The sequence below is a fragment of the Herpailurus yagouaroundi genome, unplaced genomic scaffold (genome assembly GCF_014898765.1).
Source record: "Herpailurus yagouaroundi ecotype Mexico unplaced genomic scaffold, PumYag 199, whole genome shotgun sequence".
In the NCBI taxonomy this organism is placed as follows: Eukaryota; Metazoa; Chordata; class Mammalia; order Carnivora; family Felidae; genus Herpailurus; species Herpailurus yagouaroundi.
Window position 1 is genome coordinate 20089749 of NW_024412430.1, and position 18674 is coordinate 20108422.

Consider the following 18674-nt stretch of genomic DNA (forward strand, 5'->3'; position numbering starts at 1 on the left):
CCTATGTGTGTGCATTGTGTGTGCGCCTGTGTGTGCATATGTGTGTGGATGTATGTGCACCCGTGTGTGCGCACCTACGTGTGTGCATTGTGTGTGCATGTGTGTGCATGCACCTGTGTGTATGCATTGTGCATGTGCATGTGTGTGCATGTGGGTGTATACCTATGTGTGTGCATTGTGTGTGCACCTGTGTGTGCATATGTGCGCATGCACGTGTGCATGTAAGCCGTATGCCACGTATGCATCGTGTGTGCACATGTGTATTTGTGTGCATGCATGTTGTGTGCGCACGTGGGTACGTATGTGTGTGCACAGGTCTGCATGCATATGTTGTGCACGTGTGTGTTGTGTGCATGTGTGTGCCATGTGTGCATTTGGGGGCGTGCGTGTGTGTGCACATGTGGGAGGAGGAAGCTGCCGGTAGAACAAATTCTGGGACCCCAAAACACCGGAATCCTATAATTGGGAGACACTGAGACCCGGCTGGCTTCAGTTCTTTGTTTAAGGGCAAAGAGACCCCCGGTTCCGAGAGGCGCTGAGCGACTGAGGCAGGGACCACCACCAACAACCCACCCAACGTCAAATCCAGGGTCACCTAGCACATTGGGCCCCTCTGCACCCACGGGCCCTGTGTAAGGTCAAGTTCTTTCAAATGTGGAAATCAACGCTCAGAGAGGTAGAGGTTTCCTGAGGCCACAGCTGGGAAGCAGCCAATGCTCAGGAACTCAAAAGCAGCCTCACCCCTCATCCCACCCAGGGCTCTGGCTCCATGCCCAGTAGGGGCCAGGAGCCGGAACCAGCCCCTGTCTGATCATGGGGCCAGCACCCCTCCCCTTTCTCCATGGCCACCTCCATAGGGTCCCATCTGCAGGGGGACAGACCCCTCTGGTGCCAGCTGTCAGCCAGACCTGGAGCAAATGGGGAGTCCCGTTCAGGGTAACTTCGGGACTAGCCCCCGGGCCCGGGGGGTGCCTTGGGGGCTCAGATGTCCTCCACAGACAGTGCTCAGTGCTACCGGAGGCTTGCTGGAAATGAGCTCTCTGCAGTAAACTGGAGCTCAGGATCCACACAAGACCCCCAGCCATAGGCAGGCACTCCCAGGTTCAGATGGCCACTCTCCCTGTTCCAAGAAGACCCACCACCCGAGCTGCGGTGGCCGGGGCCTGCTACCACTCCCTGAGGTGGCTGAGCCACAGGGCTGCATGGCCAAGGGAGGAGTTGGTACCCCAGTGCACATGGGGGAGGGGGTCCTGGCAGGGGTGCAGGGCAGGGGCGGGGGTGCTACCGCAGCGAGAGGGACAGGGAGAAGGGACCTCTCTCCCCGCACCCCTCCGTTGGCCAAGTCCTAGGAGAAGCCCATGTGGTGCCCTCCTCCCATTGGACGAGCCGTCCTGGATGCACAGAGCCCGGAGTTGGGGGCCGGGAAGCCAAGCACAGCGGGACCTCGGGCCAGATTCCAGATTGTAACATTGAGCATGTTAATTGATACTTTTTTAAAAGGTTTTTAATGTTTATTTATTTTTGAGAGAGAGCGAGACAGAGCACAAGCGGGGGAGGGGCAGAGAGAGAGGGAGACACAGAACCCGAAACAGGCTCCGGGCTCTGTGCTGACAGCTCAGAGCTGGATGCCGGGCTCGAACCAAAACTGACAGATCATGACCTGAGCTGTAGTCGGAGGCTTAACTGACTGAGCCATCCCTATTAATAGGTGTCCCTATTAATTGATACTTTTATTTGCAAACCTAAGTCTTTGTATGAAACTGTATCACTTTTCCCACTGGAAAGGGCAGATGGTGAGTTAACGGAGAAATCCTATCCTGGATGGGATTTGAGGCCTCTTCCTCCTTGGGACCAACGGGCCCTCCCTGCCTCACTCCACAGCAGGGGGCTCCATGGAGGTGTGGGTCCCTTGAACCTGTGGGCACCCCCTCTGCACCATCTCACAGCCTTAGCCCCGAGCCCGTGCACCATTTGTCTAACAGATGCTCGGACCGTGCAGATGTTTCAGATAAAGGGTTTGTCTTTCAGAAATTTAAAACCATCTGCTCCCTGAAGGAGTACCTGGCGGGAGCTGGGGCCAGGGTGGGGGCACAGGGAAGTCAAGCCCCAGACGCTGTGCTTTTGGGAAACAGGGTGTAGCTGAGGAAGGCCAGAGACAGCAGGCACTAGGGCACATGGGTATGGGCCTGGCGCCTGGCCTGGAACCCTCAGAGGGTCCTGGGGCCTGACTTGGAACCCTCAGGGGGGCCTGGGGCCTGGCCTGGAACCCTCAGGGGGGCCTGGGGCCTGACCTGGAACCCTCAGGGGGGCCTGGGGCCTGGCCTGGAACCCTCAGGAGGGCCTGGGGCCTGGCCTGGAACCCTCAGGGGGGCCTGGGCCTGTCCTGGAACCCTCAGGGGGTCTGGTGCACAGCCTGGAACCCTCAGGTGCCAGGAAGGGCCATGTGGACCATGACTACCACACTCATGCCAAGATGCTGAGTTAACCCCTGCGCGGAGCTGGGTGGCAGGTCTGTGGCCGGATTTGTCTCCGTGATTTCTAACGTCGTGGCTGTCCCAGAGAGGAGACCGTCCCAGCAGACCGCATGGCTGCTCCCCACCCGCTGCAGCATCACGGCCCATCACATTTTGCACTCCACGTGCTCTTTCTGTCAAAGTGGGTTCTAGAACCCACGAGGGGCTCGCTGGCTCAGACCAGACTGGGACACCTCTGCAAACACTGCACCCAGAACCACCCTCCCGGGATCCGAGCTCCCATGTTAGGAGTGGGCCTGGGCTCTAGTTAGCCGGCAGAAAGCACGGAGCCTGCTCTGGGGGTCGCAGGGGGAGCCGGAGCCCCGGCTTCCAAGTCCCGGCCCTCCCCAGCCTCCCGCCAGGCCCCGCAGGCCTCCTCAAGACCCCCTGGATGAAGGACAGCCTCGGGCAGCACAGAGACAGCGAGAGAACCATGAGCCCCCGTCAGCCCTGCACGACACACAGGAAACACCCAGCCAGGTTCAGGGCCATTGGCTCCGCAGGGAAACTGGGACAGGTGGCAGGGGAAGTCCCTCCAGAAGCCCCCGACCCCGCCTTCCCTCCAATACCTGCAGCTGGGTCTCCCCGGGCCGGGCCACCCTGGGCAGGGCGGGCGACGCCTTCAGAAGCCCCCTCGCCCGTCCACGAACACCCCACATCCAGGCTGACCCTTACAGCCGGTCCTCAGGGGCTGGCAGCCAGTCCCTCCTCCTGCACAGGACGCAGCGCTCCCCGCTCCCTACAGGACAGACAGTCAAACCCTCCCGCCGCTTGGCCCCACTCAGGGTCCCGCCACCTGCTCCCTCCTCTTCCTCCATCCTTCGGGAAACTGGCGCTTCTCACTGCGTGTGTCTTCCTACTGACAAAAACAAATGGTGTTGCTTCCTGTAAAATATAAGGTCTCCAAAGCGTCCAGCATCTCGACTCCGTTCCCAGAACGGGCTCCTGGCAAACGCACTCGATGCTCACGAAGATCGTGCCGATGAAGACGGAAGGACAAACGCATGCCCCGTCCTGCAACAGACCCCACACCAGTGTCCCCGCGTGGATGGCTCACTTCTCCCTCTGCCATTAGACATTCAAAGCGCAGCCCTGGGGCGCCTGGGTGGCGCAGTCGGTTAAGCATCCGACTTCAGCCAGGTCACGATCTCGCGGTCCGTGAGTTCGAGCCCCGCGTCAGGCTCTGGGCTGATGGCTCGGAGCCTGGAGCCTGTTTCCGATTCTGTGTCTCCCTCTCTCTCTGCCCCTCCCCCGTTCATGCTCTGTCTCTCTCTGTCCCAAAATAAATAAAAAAAAAACGTTGAAAAAAAAAATTAAAAGTTCTTAAAAAAAAAAAAAAACAAAGCGCAGCCCTTGCCACCGTGTCCCAGGCACCGCGTTGGAGGCAGAGTGTTTCAGAGGAAACTCTGTCCTTCTCCATGAAGGACGCTCAGGCTTGTAAACAGACCTCCATAGTATGTAGGAGAGGCTTGCAGGGAGAGGAGGCGGCCTGCAAAGTAGGGGGAGGCCCCGTCCGATGTGGGGAGCAGGGCAGGGCCCCAAGGGCAGCAGGAATGCTGCGGTCTCCGTTATCCACGGGGTGACAGGGGTGCCACCATGATACCCGTGTTGTAGGCAGGTAACCGGAGCCACTGATCAGGAAGGGGGGGTGACAGCAGAGGTCAAGGCCGGCACAAGGGGTCTCAGAGCCTAGATCTGAGGGGGTGGGGTCTATGCTGAGAGACAGGGACGAAAAGAGACGGTGTGGAGACACAGGAGCATTGCCACAGGAAATGCAAGAGAAATGCCTCTGGACGCTCCGGGAGCCTCTCCCCGTTCCTTGTCATTGTCTGGGCCCCCACGGAACCAGCACAGGAGCGATCTGCAGAAACCCCGGGCAGAAATGCACGCACAATGGTTTTCGGGGCGTCTTCCCACACCGGTCCTCACCCTGCCTGACCTACTGTCCGCCCCCTCCTTCCTGGGGTCCACGCTTCCCATCCTGTGGGGTGGGGGTGGGGGGTGGTACAGGGTTCCAGGAACCGCTGGGGTCTTGCTGAGAAACAGGATACTTTCTCCAGTCTGTATCTTTTCTTTCAACTTTGCTTTTCACTGTTGGGTCGATGTTCCCACTTAGAATTCCATTGGCCTGTGTTCTGCCAGAATAGAAACACAACAAGTTTGGGGTGCCGGGGTGGCTCAGTCGGTTAAGAAGCATCCGACTTCAGCTCAGGTCACGATCTCGCGGTTTGTGAGTTCGAGCCCCATGTCGGGCTCTGTGCCGACAGCTCGGAGCCTGGAGCCTACTTCGGATTCTGTGTCTCCCTCTCTCTGCCTCTCCTAGCTTGTGTTCTGTGTGTCTCTGTCTCGAAAATAAATAAACATTAAAAAAAAAATGCAACAAGTGTAAATCTTCCTCCTGGGTTATTCCCACTTGGGGAAGAAAAGTTGTACACGAATGTGGCTCCGGGCCACCGTCACAAAGACGGGGTAGCTGAGGAGTCTGAGCCAAAGAGCTGGATCTCTTCCACCCCCTCGCCGCATGACGAGGCTGATGCCTCCAACCCGAGACCGGCCTGGAGCCCTGAACGGCTGAGTCCTGTGAATCCCACCTCCCCTCGAGGTGAAGGAGTAAAACCACAACCAGCGTGTGGCATGATGAAGAAATGGCCCGTGGTTGTAGGATCCACGCCTGCTCTGGGGGAAGAAAAAGAAAAGCTTTTACATCCTTTTGACGCTGTTTCCTTAACTGACCTTGCTTTCCAGGACTTGGCTTTCAGACCCCACCGGACGTTCCTGTATTTCACTGACCTGCTGTCCCACGTCCAGAGGCTGAGGAGGCAGAGAAGCGTGTCTTCTCGGAGTAACGTGAAGCCACGGCGGCAACAGGAAGTTTGGCCTTAACCAGAAGACGACACTTCCAGACCGTCAGGCCAGGTTCCCACCGTCACGGGCAGGTAGATCCGTGCTGCTCCCATCACATGCTCCCAGCCACCGCCTTCCCTCTGGAGAAGCCTCACGTGCGGCCTTTGGCACGTCGGTCAGCTGGGCCTGGGACGGACCGGCCACCGTGGGGGCCAGACAGCCCTCCGCCAGCCTTGGAAACGCAGGTCTACGGGGCATCGGACGCAACTGGGACCCCCTGAGAGCTCACCAGCAGCAGCCACTTCACCTACCCGGGGTCACTGTCTCATCGGCAAAACGAGGGATAAACACCAACTACCCCGAATGGCGCCCGGAAATTTTCCTGTGGGGGATAGCAGGCCAGAACCGGCTCAGAACCGGACACCTGGACAGAGCCGGCTCGCAGCCCAGGGTCTCCCTGGACCAGAACTCGGGCCCTAAATCTACCAGCCCACCTGGCGTTCTGTGATCTGCAGCAAATGCCTTCATTAACTTTCAAGGACTATTGTCATTAACATTCATGCAGCGCTTTCCGGGCGCAGTCTGTGGATCGCCTCCGTGTGCCCGTGATCACCCGCTTATCTACGCATTACTACTCGCGGTTGTTGGAAGTGTGGAGGCAGCACTGTGTCACAAGCACTGTGCGTTTTATCACCTGGGTATCTCACTGTAATTGCATAAAATCCCATTCATCAAAAACAAAACAACAAAGCAAAACAAAACCAGCAGCTTTGGGGTTTGCACCGTCCAAGCGTGCATTTTTTTTTTTGCCTGCAAATTCTCCTGGCCCCTGAGGCTCCAGCAGGCACCCTGGCTGTGAGTTCCAATCCAAGAAAGCCGAGTTTCTTAGGAGTTGCCAACTGACTGGTCTATGAGGGGTCGGGCGGCCAGCAGGAGTGTCTGCCTGCCCGCTCTGTGCAATGTTCTGTGAATTCACTCACCAAAGGGCACATTTTAAAGTAATTATGCCCCATTTGTGTTTACTATAGCCTGCTGTGGCAAATGGTCGTTTGCCAGGATGCACGCTGGCGTAGACATACGCTCGAGGTTCTGAGAAGCGAGTAGGTAAAATAGTAACGAAACTCAGGGACACGCACACACGCGCACACACACACACACACACACACACACACACACCTGAATTATTTCACTGGGCCTCTGTCTCATCAAGGGGGAAACGTCTCGAAGAGATGATAAATGTGAAACAGAACACTTTCATTCTGAGAAGAATAATTAAGCTCGAGCAGTCCTCTTTTCCTGTGAAGGCTTCCAGGATTTGGAGAGAATTTAAAAAGTGGAGCCCAACTGGGTGAATCGGCCACCTGGGACGGCTGGTAACTCGGGAGAATTTTCTGCTTAGGAAAACGATACACCATCCCTCCTCTGCCCAGAAGGCCCCCTGGGCTGCCAGGCAGCTTGCTAACAGCAGGCCAGCCCCATGGGCATTTCCCCCGCCGGACGCGGCTCCGGCCAAGCAGAGAGGCGCAAGCAAGGCATACTGGCCTAATAAAAAAGATTGATTCACTCCGGACATCTCCCCCCACCCCCCGGCTCCTGGATGTTTCTCAAAGAAGGTCTTTGTGGAAAAGCTTTAAATTCTTTTGCTTCCACAAGTGTTTAAATGGGATTGTGAGCACAGCCTCCTAACTCCGTGTGGGCAGAGAGCGCTCGGAATAGCAGGTAACAGAAGCCGGCTGCACTCACAATGGCTCACCCCGTTTGTGTCGACGATGTCTTCCCATTTTTGCTCAGATCTTTGAAGTTCTACCACAGCCGTGACAAAATGATGACTCATGCTTAAACACAGGCATCATGTCATCCACGATATTAATACCGCGGTGACATTGCCGTAAGCGCCGAGCCTTTAAGAGCATTCTGCCACCATCCTTGGGGACCACAAAGGGCAGCGGCTGCACGAGGCAGCGTTCATTGTGCAGGAGGGCGCCGCCTGCATCCTGCAAGCCTCTCTGATAAGCAGCTGTCAGCAGGGAGGGGGCTGCGGGCAGGAGAGGGGGAGGGGAGGGAGAGGCCGCTGTTATCAGGCTGGATGGCCAGCCTTTAGCTGCTGCCCTGATGTCTTATCTCAAGTATGCTCCTGTCTTACAAGTTTAAAAATCTCCCTAAAAAGAGACAAATGGGGGCAGGGCTCGAGGTCGGCCCTAACACGCTCCAGCGCCCCTCCCCCATTCCCAGCGCCCCAGGAGCCCCTAACTCAGCCCCACCGGAGGACGGTAGGTGCCAGGCAGTCCCCGGGGGGTCAGCGATCACCTGGAACCCTGCACACCGCTTCCCCCTCGGGCAAGGACCCCCTGCCCTCAATAAAGAGAAGAAGTTTGTTTCAGTAAATTTATTGTCAAAAACTCAAAGGTGCAGCAGCATAATCCTTCCGAAACCCGAGCATCGCCCGGCCCGCTGGTGCACAGCGGTGCTGCTCAGTCCGACGGAGCTCCTGCAACTGTCGTCCAGGCCTCGCCCGCCTGGCCTTTCCCCTCCTTCCTGTCGAGAGCGCGCAGGCTGCTGAGTCACGCCTGCCCGGCCGGTGCGTCCTTCCCGGCCCCGTGGCCCACGGCCCGCCTCCGGCCTTCCCGGGCAAGCGGCCGCTCCCCACACTCGCAGAGTCCCGGGCTGGGGGCCAGACTTGCCCCTGCCGCCGCCGCCGCCGCCGCCGCCGCCGCCGCCGCCGGGCCCCTCCTGCAGGGGACCGCCCCTCCTCGCAGCTCTCCACGCAGCGCTCCGGACCGGCGCCCCACCTCCGAGGGCGCGTCCACAGAGCCAGCCGCGCGCTAGGCGCCCCGGGACGTCACCACGTCGATCAGACCAAGGCCCCCTCCGGGCTGTCACTCGGGGAGGGTGATACTGGGCACCCAGTCGTTGACACTGCGGCTCTCCTCGCAGAACAGGCTGAGCTTCTCCAAGGCGGGGTCCTTCCACGCGTCCTCATTGGGGTTCTGCGGGCAGAGCGCAGAGGTCAGCCTGGCTGGCCGCCGGCCGCCGGGGCGCGGCGGGGCGACACCCGGGCGGAGGCCACACTCACCGAAATGAGGATGCAGTGTAGGTCTCCCGACGCGGCCTCCTCGTCGCCCGCGCCCACGATCGCCGCCAGCCGCTGTACGTCGCCCACGCGCACGATGTCGATGTCGTTCTCGCAGCAGAACGCCTGGATCAGCGTAAAGTGGATCTGCAGCGCGATGTCGCCCTCGTCCTCCTCGTCGGCGGCCAGCACGCAGAAGGTCACGTTGTCGGGGTCCCTGCGCGGGCGGGGAGGGGGCGGTGAGGGCGAGGCGGCGAGCCCGGGGTGCCCCACCGCCGCCCCCCCCCCCAGCCCCCGGTCGCTCCCACCCGGGGCCGCGTCCACACTCACACGTTCAGGACTTTGGCGGACTCATAGACGCCGGCGGTGAGACAGCCCTGGCGCTGTGCCGACAGCAGCAGCTCGTGCAGCGCTTTCCCGGCGCCCTGCATCCTGAGGACGAGCCAGCGCCGTGAGCGGGGACCGACCAGAAGGCGCGGCGGGATCCCCCAGCCCCCGGGACACACCCCGGGCACCCCAGCCGAGCACAGGCACCTCGGGCGCCCCGGCTCCCGCCCAGCGGCTTCCCACCCGCGCGGCTCCCCGAAGGTGGCCGCCGGACCGGCTGGGTCCAGTACACGGCCAGGCTCCCCGCGCCCCAAGATATCGGCGCCCGGCGCCGACCCACCTGGCGGTGCTTTCGGGAACCGTGTCTTGGCCGCGGATTTCCTCCAGAGTCATGGTTCGGTCGGCGAGCAGCTAGCTAGTTATCCACGAAAGGAGCGAGGGGCGCGGACGCGGCGGGCACCGGGAGGCTGGGGCCACCCGGCGAGCGCACGGCTGGCAAGTGCGCCCCGGCCCGCCGCGCGCCCTTATATAGGCAGGGCCGCCCCGCCGCCAGCTGGCGCTAGGCTGCGCGCCCATTGGCCGGCGCTCGCTTTCTGATGCAAATGAGGCGGCGGCCGCGGCTCGTGCCAGAAGGCCACGTGGGGAGGGGTGCGGGGGATGACAATGCCTCAAATCTGCCGCTTTTGTCCGGGTGTTACCAGGCAGACTGGAGCCTGCAGATTTCACTCGCCTTTTTGTTGTTTTAAGTCCTTAAAAGGAAAAAGTTAAAAAAAAAAAAAATCTTGCTTGCTAATAGGACGCTGCAATTTGTGAAATGCACCTTTGGAGAAACTAAAGATTTGTTTTGCACTTATTTTTGTTGCTACCTTTCTATTTGCTTCTTTACTTTAATTTCAAGTTTAGCAGACTGTTGCTTTTAAACCGGAACTTAAAGTATAAAGCACCCAGCTCGGGCTTTAAACTTGCAAAGGGCCTCAGCACAGCTGCCTCGGGCGACAGCGCGAGTCCGCCCGCCAGGCCTCCCCGCACACTCAGCGCCCCGACCCCGCCGCCCTGGAGGGTCCCAGCCGACCTCCCCGCCCGCGGCCGAGCGCTGCGCTGCGGGGCGCTGGGACGCGCGAGCAGATTGCGGCCGGCGCACGCGGCTCGTTTGCATTTCTATGGAGAGCGCACAATAGCGGAGGTCTGGCGTGTGGCGGTTTGCAGGAGGGACAATCCAGGCTTTCTCTTCATAGCGACACTGTCCACCTGCCGCAGGGTGGGGCTGCTAGGGCCCCGCCGCGCGTGGGGGTCGCGGGGCTGCCCGGCGCGTGGAGGTCGGGCCACGTGCCGCTCCTGCGCGCCTGGGTGCGCATCCCCAGCAGGGGCGCCGCTTTGCATGTGATTCCCCCCCCCCCCCCTCCTCACCGAGTCCTCCCACGGGGCTCTGCACTGTCTACGCAGCCAGGTGCGCTCCGCAGGGACCCGGAGCTCTCGTCCCCAGGGACTCGAAGAAGGCAGCTCGGAATCCCTCTCCCGGAGCGCCACCTACAGGCTGTCCAGAAAGACTCGGGCTACCCCCGCCCCCACTTCCGTTGGCTTCTAGGGGGTTGGCCCTGGCGGGTCCGCTGAGCCCCAACCCAGCTGCGCACTAATGGAAACCAGAGGAAGGGCTGCGCAACCCACCCCGGGGGTGGGGCGGGGGGAATGAGGACCAAAGGACACTCCGACCCAGTCCTGATGGAGGCAGAGCCCAGATTTCTTAGGCTATTTTGAAATGTTTTAATGGCTTAAATATACGTATATAACAAGCTTGTTTGCCACTTACAACAACTAAAGCTAGAAGAGGTACACAGCCCCTGCTGTGAGGTCACCGTGTGGGGCCCGTAAGCCGGCACTTGCAGACTGCCCACGGACACAGCATCACTTACGCTGTCGCGCCGGGGTGCGCTTCCTGGCCCCCTTTTCTAAGATCCTGGAGCCTGCACGGGGATTCGCAGCAAGCCCAGGCGCTGCTGCTAAACTTCTAGAAAGAGGACGACAGAATGAACTGGCGGCCTGCACACCCCCCGGTGGACTTAGACTCTGCGAAGGCAGGGCCGCTTCCGGGATTCGGAGAAGCCTGTGCGCGCTCACCTCCTGTCCCAGAAATCCCAGGTGTCTTCTTCTAGTGGCGAGAGCCAGGCACCTGACGCCTTCACCTGCTGCTGCTTCCTTTCCTTCTTTGCTGGTGGTTTGCAGAATGACGGTATGTCTTGATACAAAATGTTTATTTTGAAGGGACGGGGGTTTAGGTATTGATCTTTTTCTTTGTATTAAAAATCTTAAAATGTATTAATTCCAGGTCCCCAGGAAATGTTGCAGATAGAACTTACCGCACACCTTACCCCGGCCTCCCCAATTTATACCAATACAAATCTGGGGGGGGCATCCGGTCTTAGCCCCTCCTCCTACAGGAAGGCCACTGGACAGGCCTGGCTGGGGAGGGGACGCGGCGGTCAGGGCAGCATTTCCAGGTGGCACTGAGCCAACCTGGAGGAAGAGGGCTGACAAGCCCGTGGGCCATTCTCCTCTGCTCACGTTTTTAGGGTATTTGGTTTCAGGAAAACCGCCTTTCTGGTAATGCCATGGGATATGGCTTCACACGGATGTATTCGGTCAGTCCAAATGGCCGCAACGCCCTCGTCTCAAGTGGGAAAGAGACGTCTTACCTGGAAGCCAATTTGGCCTCCACCAGACCCAGCCACCACCACCTTGGGGTCTAGACAAATGTAGGAGCTGTTGGGTCTGCCGTTTTCCCACCTACTGGTGGCACTCCCGGGAGAGGGGTAGTGCCCGCACCCATCCCGGTTACCTGCCCCGGGCAGACCACACGCCCCACCTGCTCCCAAGCTACGTTCGGCCAGTGACTCAGCCCACTGGAGCCCCAGGTCCTAGGATGCTGTGATGTCATCCAAACTCCCCGTGATGGCACCCCTAAGCCTTCCCCGAGCCTTAATAAGGAGGGTGGTAGTGACTTTATGAAACACACGTCCTCAGGGATGCTCTGTTTTAAATTTTTTTTTTCAACGTTTTTTATTTATTTTGGGGACAGAGAGAGACAGAGCATGAACGGGGGAGGGGCAGAGAGAGAGGGAGACACAGAATTGGAAACAGGCTCCAGGCTCCGAGCCATCAGCCCAGAGCCTGACGCGGGGCTCGAACTCACGGACCGCGAGATCGTGACCTGGCTGAAGTCAGACGCTTAACCGACTGCGCCACCCAGGCGCCCCAAGGGATGCTCTGTTTTAAAGACCCTTTGGGAGGTGCCTGGGTGGCTCAGTCCGTTAAGCATCCGGCTCTTGATTTCAGCTCAGGTCATGATCTCTGGTGTGTGAGATCGAGCCCCACATCGGGTTCTGCACGGACGGTGTGGGGCCTGCTTGGGATTCTCTCTCTGCCCCTCCTCTACTCGTGTTTTCTCTCTCTCAAAATAAATAAATAAATATTTTTTTAAAAGGCCCTTTGGAAATGTTATTTAACTATTTTTGCTAACGCAGTCTCTCACGGCCTGACTACGATGTGGGAGAGTTGCCACTCGCTGGGGGATGGAAAGAGGTGGGCTTCGAGTGAGTGAGCAGTAAACCTTATGAGGCAGCCCTTGCTGCAAAACTTGTTTACTTCTAGAGTGAGCACGTGGCCATCAAATGGCAAGCCGGTGGCCAGTGGCCGTAGGACACAGGGTTCCTTGCACGCAGGGCTCCTCTGGCCTGTGGCTCGTCTCGGGGACAAAGTCAAAGCCAGGTTTCCAAACCGGCTGCTCTCACAGAAAATTCTGCTTTTCCAGCTTCTCTTGGAAAATGGGAAGATTTGGTCCCCATGTGCCTGCGGTCCCCACCCCCACCCCCACAGTAACCATCAGCTGGAGGGACACGCACAGGGGCCTCCAGACCAGGCGACTCCTCTCCGGTTCACCACCGTCCCCACCATACCTCCCTGAGGACACCCAGCTGCTTTGCTCCTTTACATCGTCTGCTTCCGCCCTTGCAAACTGAAAACAGAAACAAGTTTAGGGGCACCTGTGTGGTTCAGTTGGTTAGGCGTCCGACCTCAGTTCAGGTCATGATCTCACGGTTCGTGGGTTCGAGCCCCGCGTCGGGCTCTGGGCTGACAGCTTGGTGCCTGGGGCCAGCTTCGGATTCTGTGTCTCTGTCTCTCTCTGCCCCTCCCCCACGCGTGCTCTGTCTCGCTCTCTCTCTGTCTCTCAAAAACAAATAAATGTTAAGAAAAAAAAAAAAAGAAGTTTGAAAAGCAAAATAAAAGGGCCAGGTTCTTAGAAAACGACCTCAAATTGGTTAGGCGCCATTTGTGTCCCACACTGGGTGGGACTGTGTCTCGTGTGGGCCCAGGGCTCTTGGAGCAGTCTGTGTTGAGCCCCTTGCAGAGGGTCCAGGGGATCCTCTTACCCCCACCCCACCCTATTTATCCAGCCCCTTCACAAGGCACAACAGGCCTCCTGGGTTTCAAAGAAGTGTTGGGTTTTTTCCCCCAAACTCACAGATGGCAGTGTGGGCATGAGTTGGTGACAAAACTTCATTAACTCAAAAAAGAAACCAAATCTTTGTGCAAAACACACACCTATTAGCTAAAACCCAGCAGCAGCGTCTCAAATGCGCCCCGGTCTATGGGGCACAGGGCAGCGACGCCCCCACCCGCCGTCACCCCAGGGAGCTATGCGGGACCCTCGCCCCACCCCAGGGAGTGTCACTGGATGGCCGGTGCGACCGAACGGGAAAACAAGAAAGGGGAATCCCCACGGAGCACCGGCCGGACGTCTGTGGTCAGCCCGTGTGTCAAGAGGGGTTTCTGGAAGGAGCAGTTACTCACGGCTCATTGAAACCCCTGAAGCCCCTAGAGGGGTGGGGGCGGGCCATTCCTGCGCGTGGCACTTTCCCTACCGTGAGTAAGCAATGGTCGGTGACACATGTCACAGCCGCAGGCAGTGACAGCAGGTCTCACCGTGGCTGCGCTCCCCCGACCCCGAGAAGCCCGCAGATGTGCTGTCCTTCCCGGCCTGGCCGTGCGCCCGGACTTCGAGCCTGGGCCCCCACCCCCACCCCGCGGAAAGAAGCCCTGAACGTTTGCCTTTCAGGGGCCTCCCTGGGAGTTTCTAAGGGTCACGCCAGGTCACCATTTGGCCCACACTCCGCTCTTGTTTGGGGGGCAGGGTTCTAAAATGACTTACAAATTCGCTCTGACTTGTTTGTGTAGGTGGGAGCCCCAGACGCGGCCCAGACGTCACATGGCGCGCCCCCACCCTGCCCCCCGCCCCACGCCTAGTCTCGGTAGGCGACGAGCTGGCGTTTAACTCTCTTCTCTAACAGCACACGGGAAGCCCTTAGCGTGCAGCGCAGTCCGGGCACGTACAGCCACCAACTTCCGAACGGAAAGTCCCCCTTTATGTTTGAAGGACGATTCACAGCAGGTGCGCGAGCACCCAGAAAAGGGCCTTGGATACTCAGGCGGCGAAGTTAGCACCACAGGCTCAAAGGCGGGTTCCGCTGCCGACTTAGCTTTACCTTGAGCAAGAGGTTAGTGTGTGATTTCAAGGTAGAGAGAGTCCCTGCTTGTCCTCCTGTCGAACCCACAGTTCTTCAGTCTCCTGAACAAGGGCGACGGAACGTGTGCATCGCAAGGAAGTGTGCTCTGGGGCGTTCCTTCCTAACGGTGGGAATCGGAAGCCACCGGAGGAGGCAGGCGGTATACAGCAGGTGGTCCTGAAAGAAACATTATGGGGTCGTCAGAGATGCTCCGGAGACGATCTCGTGACATGACGAAACCTCAGACAAGGAGCCGTGTGACTGACTGCAGGGGCCTGTGCTCATCAGTGCACCTGACTCTAGCTACTCAAAATATCCAAACAGAAACCCGGACTGCACCGTGCAGCACTGGGATTGGAAGATGGGTCATCCTCTTCTTCGTACTTTTGTGCAGTTAAACGTTCTGCGACTCCATCGCAGGTAAGACAAATTCAAACTTCTCACGGAGAAGAGAATCCGCTCCGGCCACCATCCCCCTGACTCGTGCTCTGGGCATCGCGCAGAGGAGCGATGCTGGCCATATGTCTGTCACGAGATCAACAAGGCAGACATCCGCGAGGCTGTGTTTCCAGGCGGGGCGGGGGCGGGGGGGGGGGGGGGCACGACCTTTGACCGAGCTGCCCCTCTTGACACCGGACTCCAGTCCATTCTGTTCGCAGCAGAGGGGAAGTGGTTGTTAACTCTGGAATGACCCAGAGAAAGTCTCAGATGCGCACTGAGGGCACGAAGGAGGGACAGCCGTCAAACTCACCCGAGGTCGCGCCTTCCCGGAGGCATGCAGGTGACCGCCACGCCCGTGTTAGCAAGTAGCCACGGATAAAATTCTTCCACTGCCCTTTTGCGAAAATGCCTGCTTCCCAGAAGTAAGTTACAGCAATAAATTGTGAAGATTGTTTCCGCTGTTTACATAACCTGGAATTCTAAAAATGCAAAATATTTACGCACACTCTCAAGTTATTTTAGAGACGCTTCTACGTGCAATTCTGTTTCTCAGCGTTGAATTTCACCCACATGAGAAGAACAGAGCCGGAGCCTTGGCCGGCTCAGTCGGTAGAACACGTGACTCTCGATCTCCAGGTTGTACGTGGACCCCATGCTGGGGGTAGAGGTTACATTAAAATATAATCTTGAAACATTTTTATACATAAAAATAAAAAGCAAATCTCAAGTGTGCTATCATTAGCGGTGTTGGTGTTATGGTTTTATTCAGCAGATTTTTTATAGGGCTGGCTATAGGTCAGGCAATTTAAAAACATCCCTGAAACGTTAGGTAGGTACTATTGTCACATGAGGAACCCTGGGCACAGAGAGGGCAAGCAACCTACCTGAGGTCACACAGCCAAGAGGTGGCAAAGTGCGGTTTTGAACTCAGACCAGCTGGCTCTGGAGCTTGTCGTGAAGAAGGGAGAGACAAACTTAGAGCTTTTGGGGCAAACTGTGTGGTCCACGAAGGATAAGGAGACTAACAAGTTTTCGAAAACCTGTCTGGCTCTCCTTAGGAGCCCTGACCTAGTGCCTGTCGGGGTTTCGTGATTGGAGTGTGGTGCCATCTAGTGGTCGGAAAGAATACAGCTCCGAGCTCAGTCAAGCAGTCTGTTCGTTTTCATCTAAACCCTTGCGTGTATCTAACCCTAACCCTAACCCTAACCCTAATCCTAACCCGGAAGCCCACGGGCTCTGGCCACACACAGTTGACCGTGCACAGAAGCAGCAGCCCCGGCAACAGGGAGCCCTGGCCCCGTCCTGCCATCTGCGTGTTTGCCGCAGGCAGTGTGGACCACCCGCATCGAGAGAGCAGAGCCGGCCCCCGGGAACGTGTCGGTGGTGATGCCCCTGCCCGCCGTACAGGTGGAAAAAGTGAGGACCAGCGTCACACAGCTAGTGACAGAGCTGGGATCCTAGCCAACCCCCTCCAGACCTCGTGCACATCTCAGGTTCATGCTGCCACACGCGCGGGCAGGACCTGGACTGTCTCCGAGCGGCAGCCCTGAGACACGGCCCCAAGCCTTCACAGGGAAGCCCGGTGACTGGGACACCTGCTTCCTTTCAAATCAGGGATGCCGTGACGCCCCACGTCCTTCGGCGTTCTGAATTCCCTAAGCGGCCACATGACACGAGCTGACGCACTATTTTTTCTTACAAACTCCTAGACAATATCAAACCTGAAGGGACCTACAAGGTAGCTTTCTCCAAAATGCTGCCAATCTGGGACACACACGGTCCCCACATGCCAGATGATGGCGGCTCCATGGGCTGGCGCGCCCCTGACTTGTCCACCTCCGTCTGGTTCCACCCTCGATAGTAATGGCAGCCCCGGGCCCCTCCTCCCACAGAGCCGTCCCACCAGAGTCCCTGCCGGAAGGGACAACCGCATGGCCCAAGCTGCCTGTCACCCCCTCCCCATGTCTCCTCCAGGGCACGACAGCTGCCTGACCAACCATGTTCCTCTGCCGGGGATGATTTGTGTTTGTGGCTGCGTGTGTTGTTGCAACACAGCAGGTCAGCCCAGCAGAGACCAGCCACCCCCAGTCACTCCACTCTGCCAGGCAGTTGAGAAAACGCTGTCACCTTCCAGAGTGCAAACCCATTTGGGACCCCGTGACCCAGAAACCATGGGGGGGTGTGGGGAAATGCGTGTGTGGAGCCTTCAGAGACTGGCTCTGAGAAAGTGAGACTGTCCACTACGTGGCCCTGCCCTCTTCAACCCTCGGAAGCCAGTGTCACCTGGGGTGGTCAGCTCAGAGGTCCTCCCTGCTCAGGGAACAGGTGTGCTCCCTGTTTCCAAAACAGAGGTCCTCCCTCCTCCCAGGACAGGTGTGCTCCCTGCTCCCAGGACAGGGATGCTCCCTCCTCCCAGGACAGGTGTGCTCCCTCCCCCCAGGACAGGGGTCATCCTTCCTCCCAGGACATGGGTCCTCCCTGCTCCCAGGACAGGGGTGCTCCCTCCTCCCAGGACAAGGGTCCTCCCTCCTCCCAGGACAGGGGTGCTCCCTCCTCCAGGACAGGGATGCTCTCTCCTCCCAGGACAAGGGTCCTCCCTCCTCCCAGGACATGGGTGCTCCCTGCTCCCAGGATAGGACACTCCCTCCTCCCAGGATGGGGTGCTCCCTCCTCCAGGACAGGGGTCCTCCCTCCTCCCAGGACAGGGGTCTTCCCTCCTCCCAGGACATGGGTACTCCCTCCTCCAGGACAGGGATGCTCCCCGCTCCAGGACAGGGGTCCTCCCTCCTCCCAGGACAGGGGTACTCCCTGCTCCCAGGATAGGTCACTCCCTCCTCCCAGGACAGGGTGCTCCCTCCTCCAGGACAGAGATGCTCCCTGCTCACAGGACAGGGGCGCTCCCCCCTTCCAGGACAGGAGTGTTCCCTGCTCCCAGGACAGGGATGCTCCCTCCTCCAAGACAGGAGTGCTCCCTCCTCCCAGGACATAGATGCTCCCTCCTCCAAGACAGGGGTCCTCCCTCCTCCAGGACACGGATGCTCCCTGCTCGCAGGACAGGGGTCGTCCCCAGTCCCAGAGGGTGCTCCCTGCCATGGCTGAGCTCTGTAAGGTGTCCTAAGGGATGACCGTGTGCCCCAGAGCTCCCCTGTGCTCAGGAGGGGAAGGGCAGGCAGGCAGCCGGCTCCACCCCGGCCACGGTCAGTAGTTGAGTGCCTACCGTGTGCAAGGCGGTGTGCACGGGCTCGGACCTCAGGAAGTCCCGCGTGCAGGGGAGCAGGGGAGGCAGACCACCCACCGAGCACCTCCCGACCCCCGCCGGCCCTCACCGCCTCCTTCTGCAGCCCAGGCAGGAGCTTTGCGAAGCCGAGGCAGGGCTGGGAGGGGCAGAGAAGCGCCTAGGAGAGGCTCAGGAGTTAGATGGGTGACGGCGCGGGGGGCTCGCGGGAGCACGGGCACAGGGCTCTCCACGCGTGGGCAGACTGTCCCGCCCCCCCCCCCCCGGGACAGGTGGAGCTCTCAGAGCTTCTCAAACTAGTACCGGGGGAACCCTACCCAGGGCAGACGGGACGGTGGCTTCAGACCAGCTCCATTTTTAAGCGGGTTTGGGGGGCGCCGTTGGAGGAAGCCTAGGTTGGGCGCGCCTCGGATCCCAGACTTGCTTGGCCACAGGCCCCCTGTGTGGACCATAAACTCTGGGTTCCATGGGACACAGGCTGGGGGCACAGGTGTCCCCAGTGTCTCCCAGCGCTAACACTGAAAGGGGTTCATTCGCAGAAGACGGCACTTCTCCAGGAGGCATCCGCACCCCCATCTCCTGGACGGGGGACCCGGGGTGAGCCAGGAGGCCGGCATCATAACACCCCTCAGGGGCTTCTGCCCTGCTCCCATCTGAGAAGCCCTGGGCTCGGGGAGCCTCACAGC

General features: G+C 59.1%; 1 protein-coding gene across 1 annotated transcript; it reads right to left on the reverse strand.

Annotated features, from left to right (window-relative positions):
- Positions 1 to 7728: 7728 nt before the first annotated feature.
- Positions 7729 to 9269, reverse strand: GADD45G (growth arrest and DNA damage inducible gamma). Its single transcript, XM_040449532.1, has 4 exons — positions 9095 to 9269; positions 8758 to 8859; positions 8431 to 8644; positions 7729 to 8344 (listed from the first exon to the last, which is right to left on the reverse strand). The coding sequence occupies exons 1-4, from the start codon at positions 9145 to 9147 to the stop codon at positions 8234 to 8236; spliced, it is 480 nt and encodes a 159-aa protein (XP_040305466.1). The 5' UTR covers positions 9148 to 9269; the 3' UTR covers positions 7729 to 8233.
- Between the last annotated feature and the right edge of the window lie 9405 nt (positions 9270 to 18674).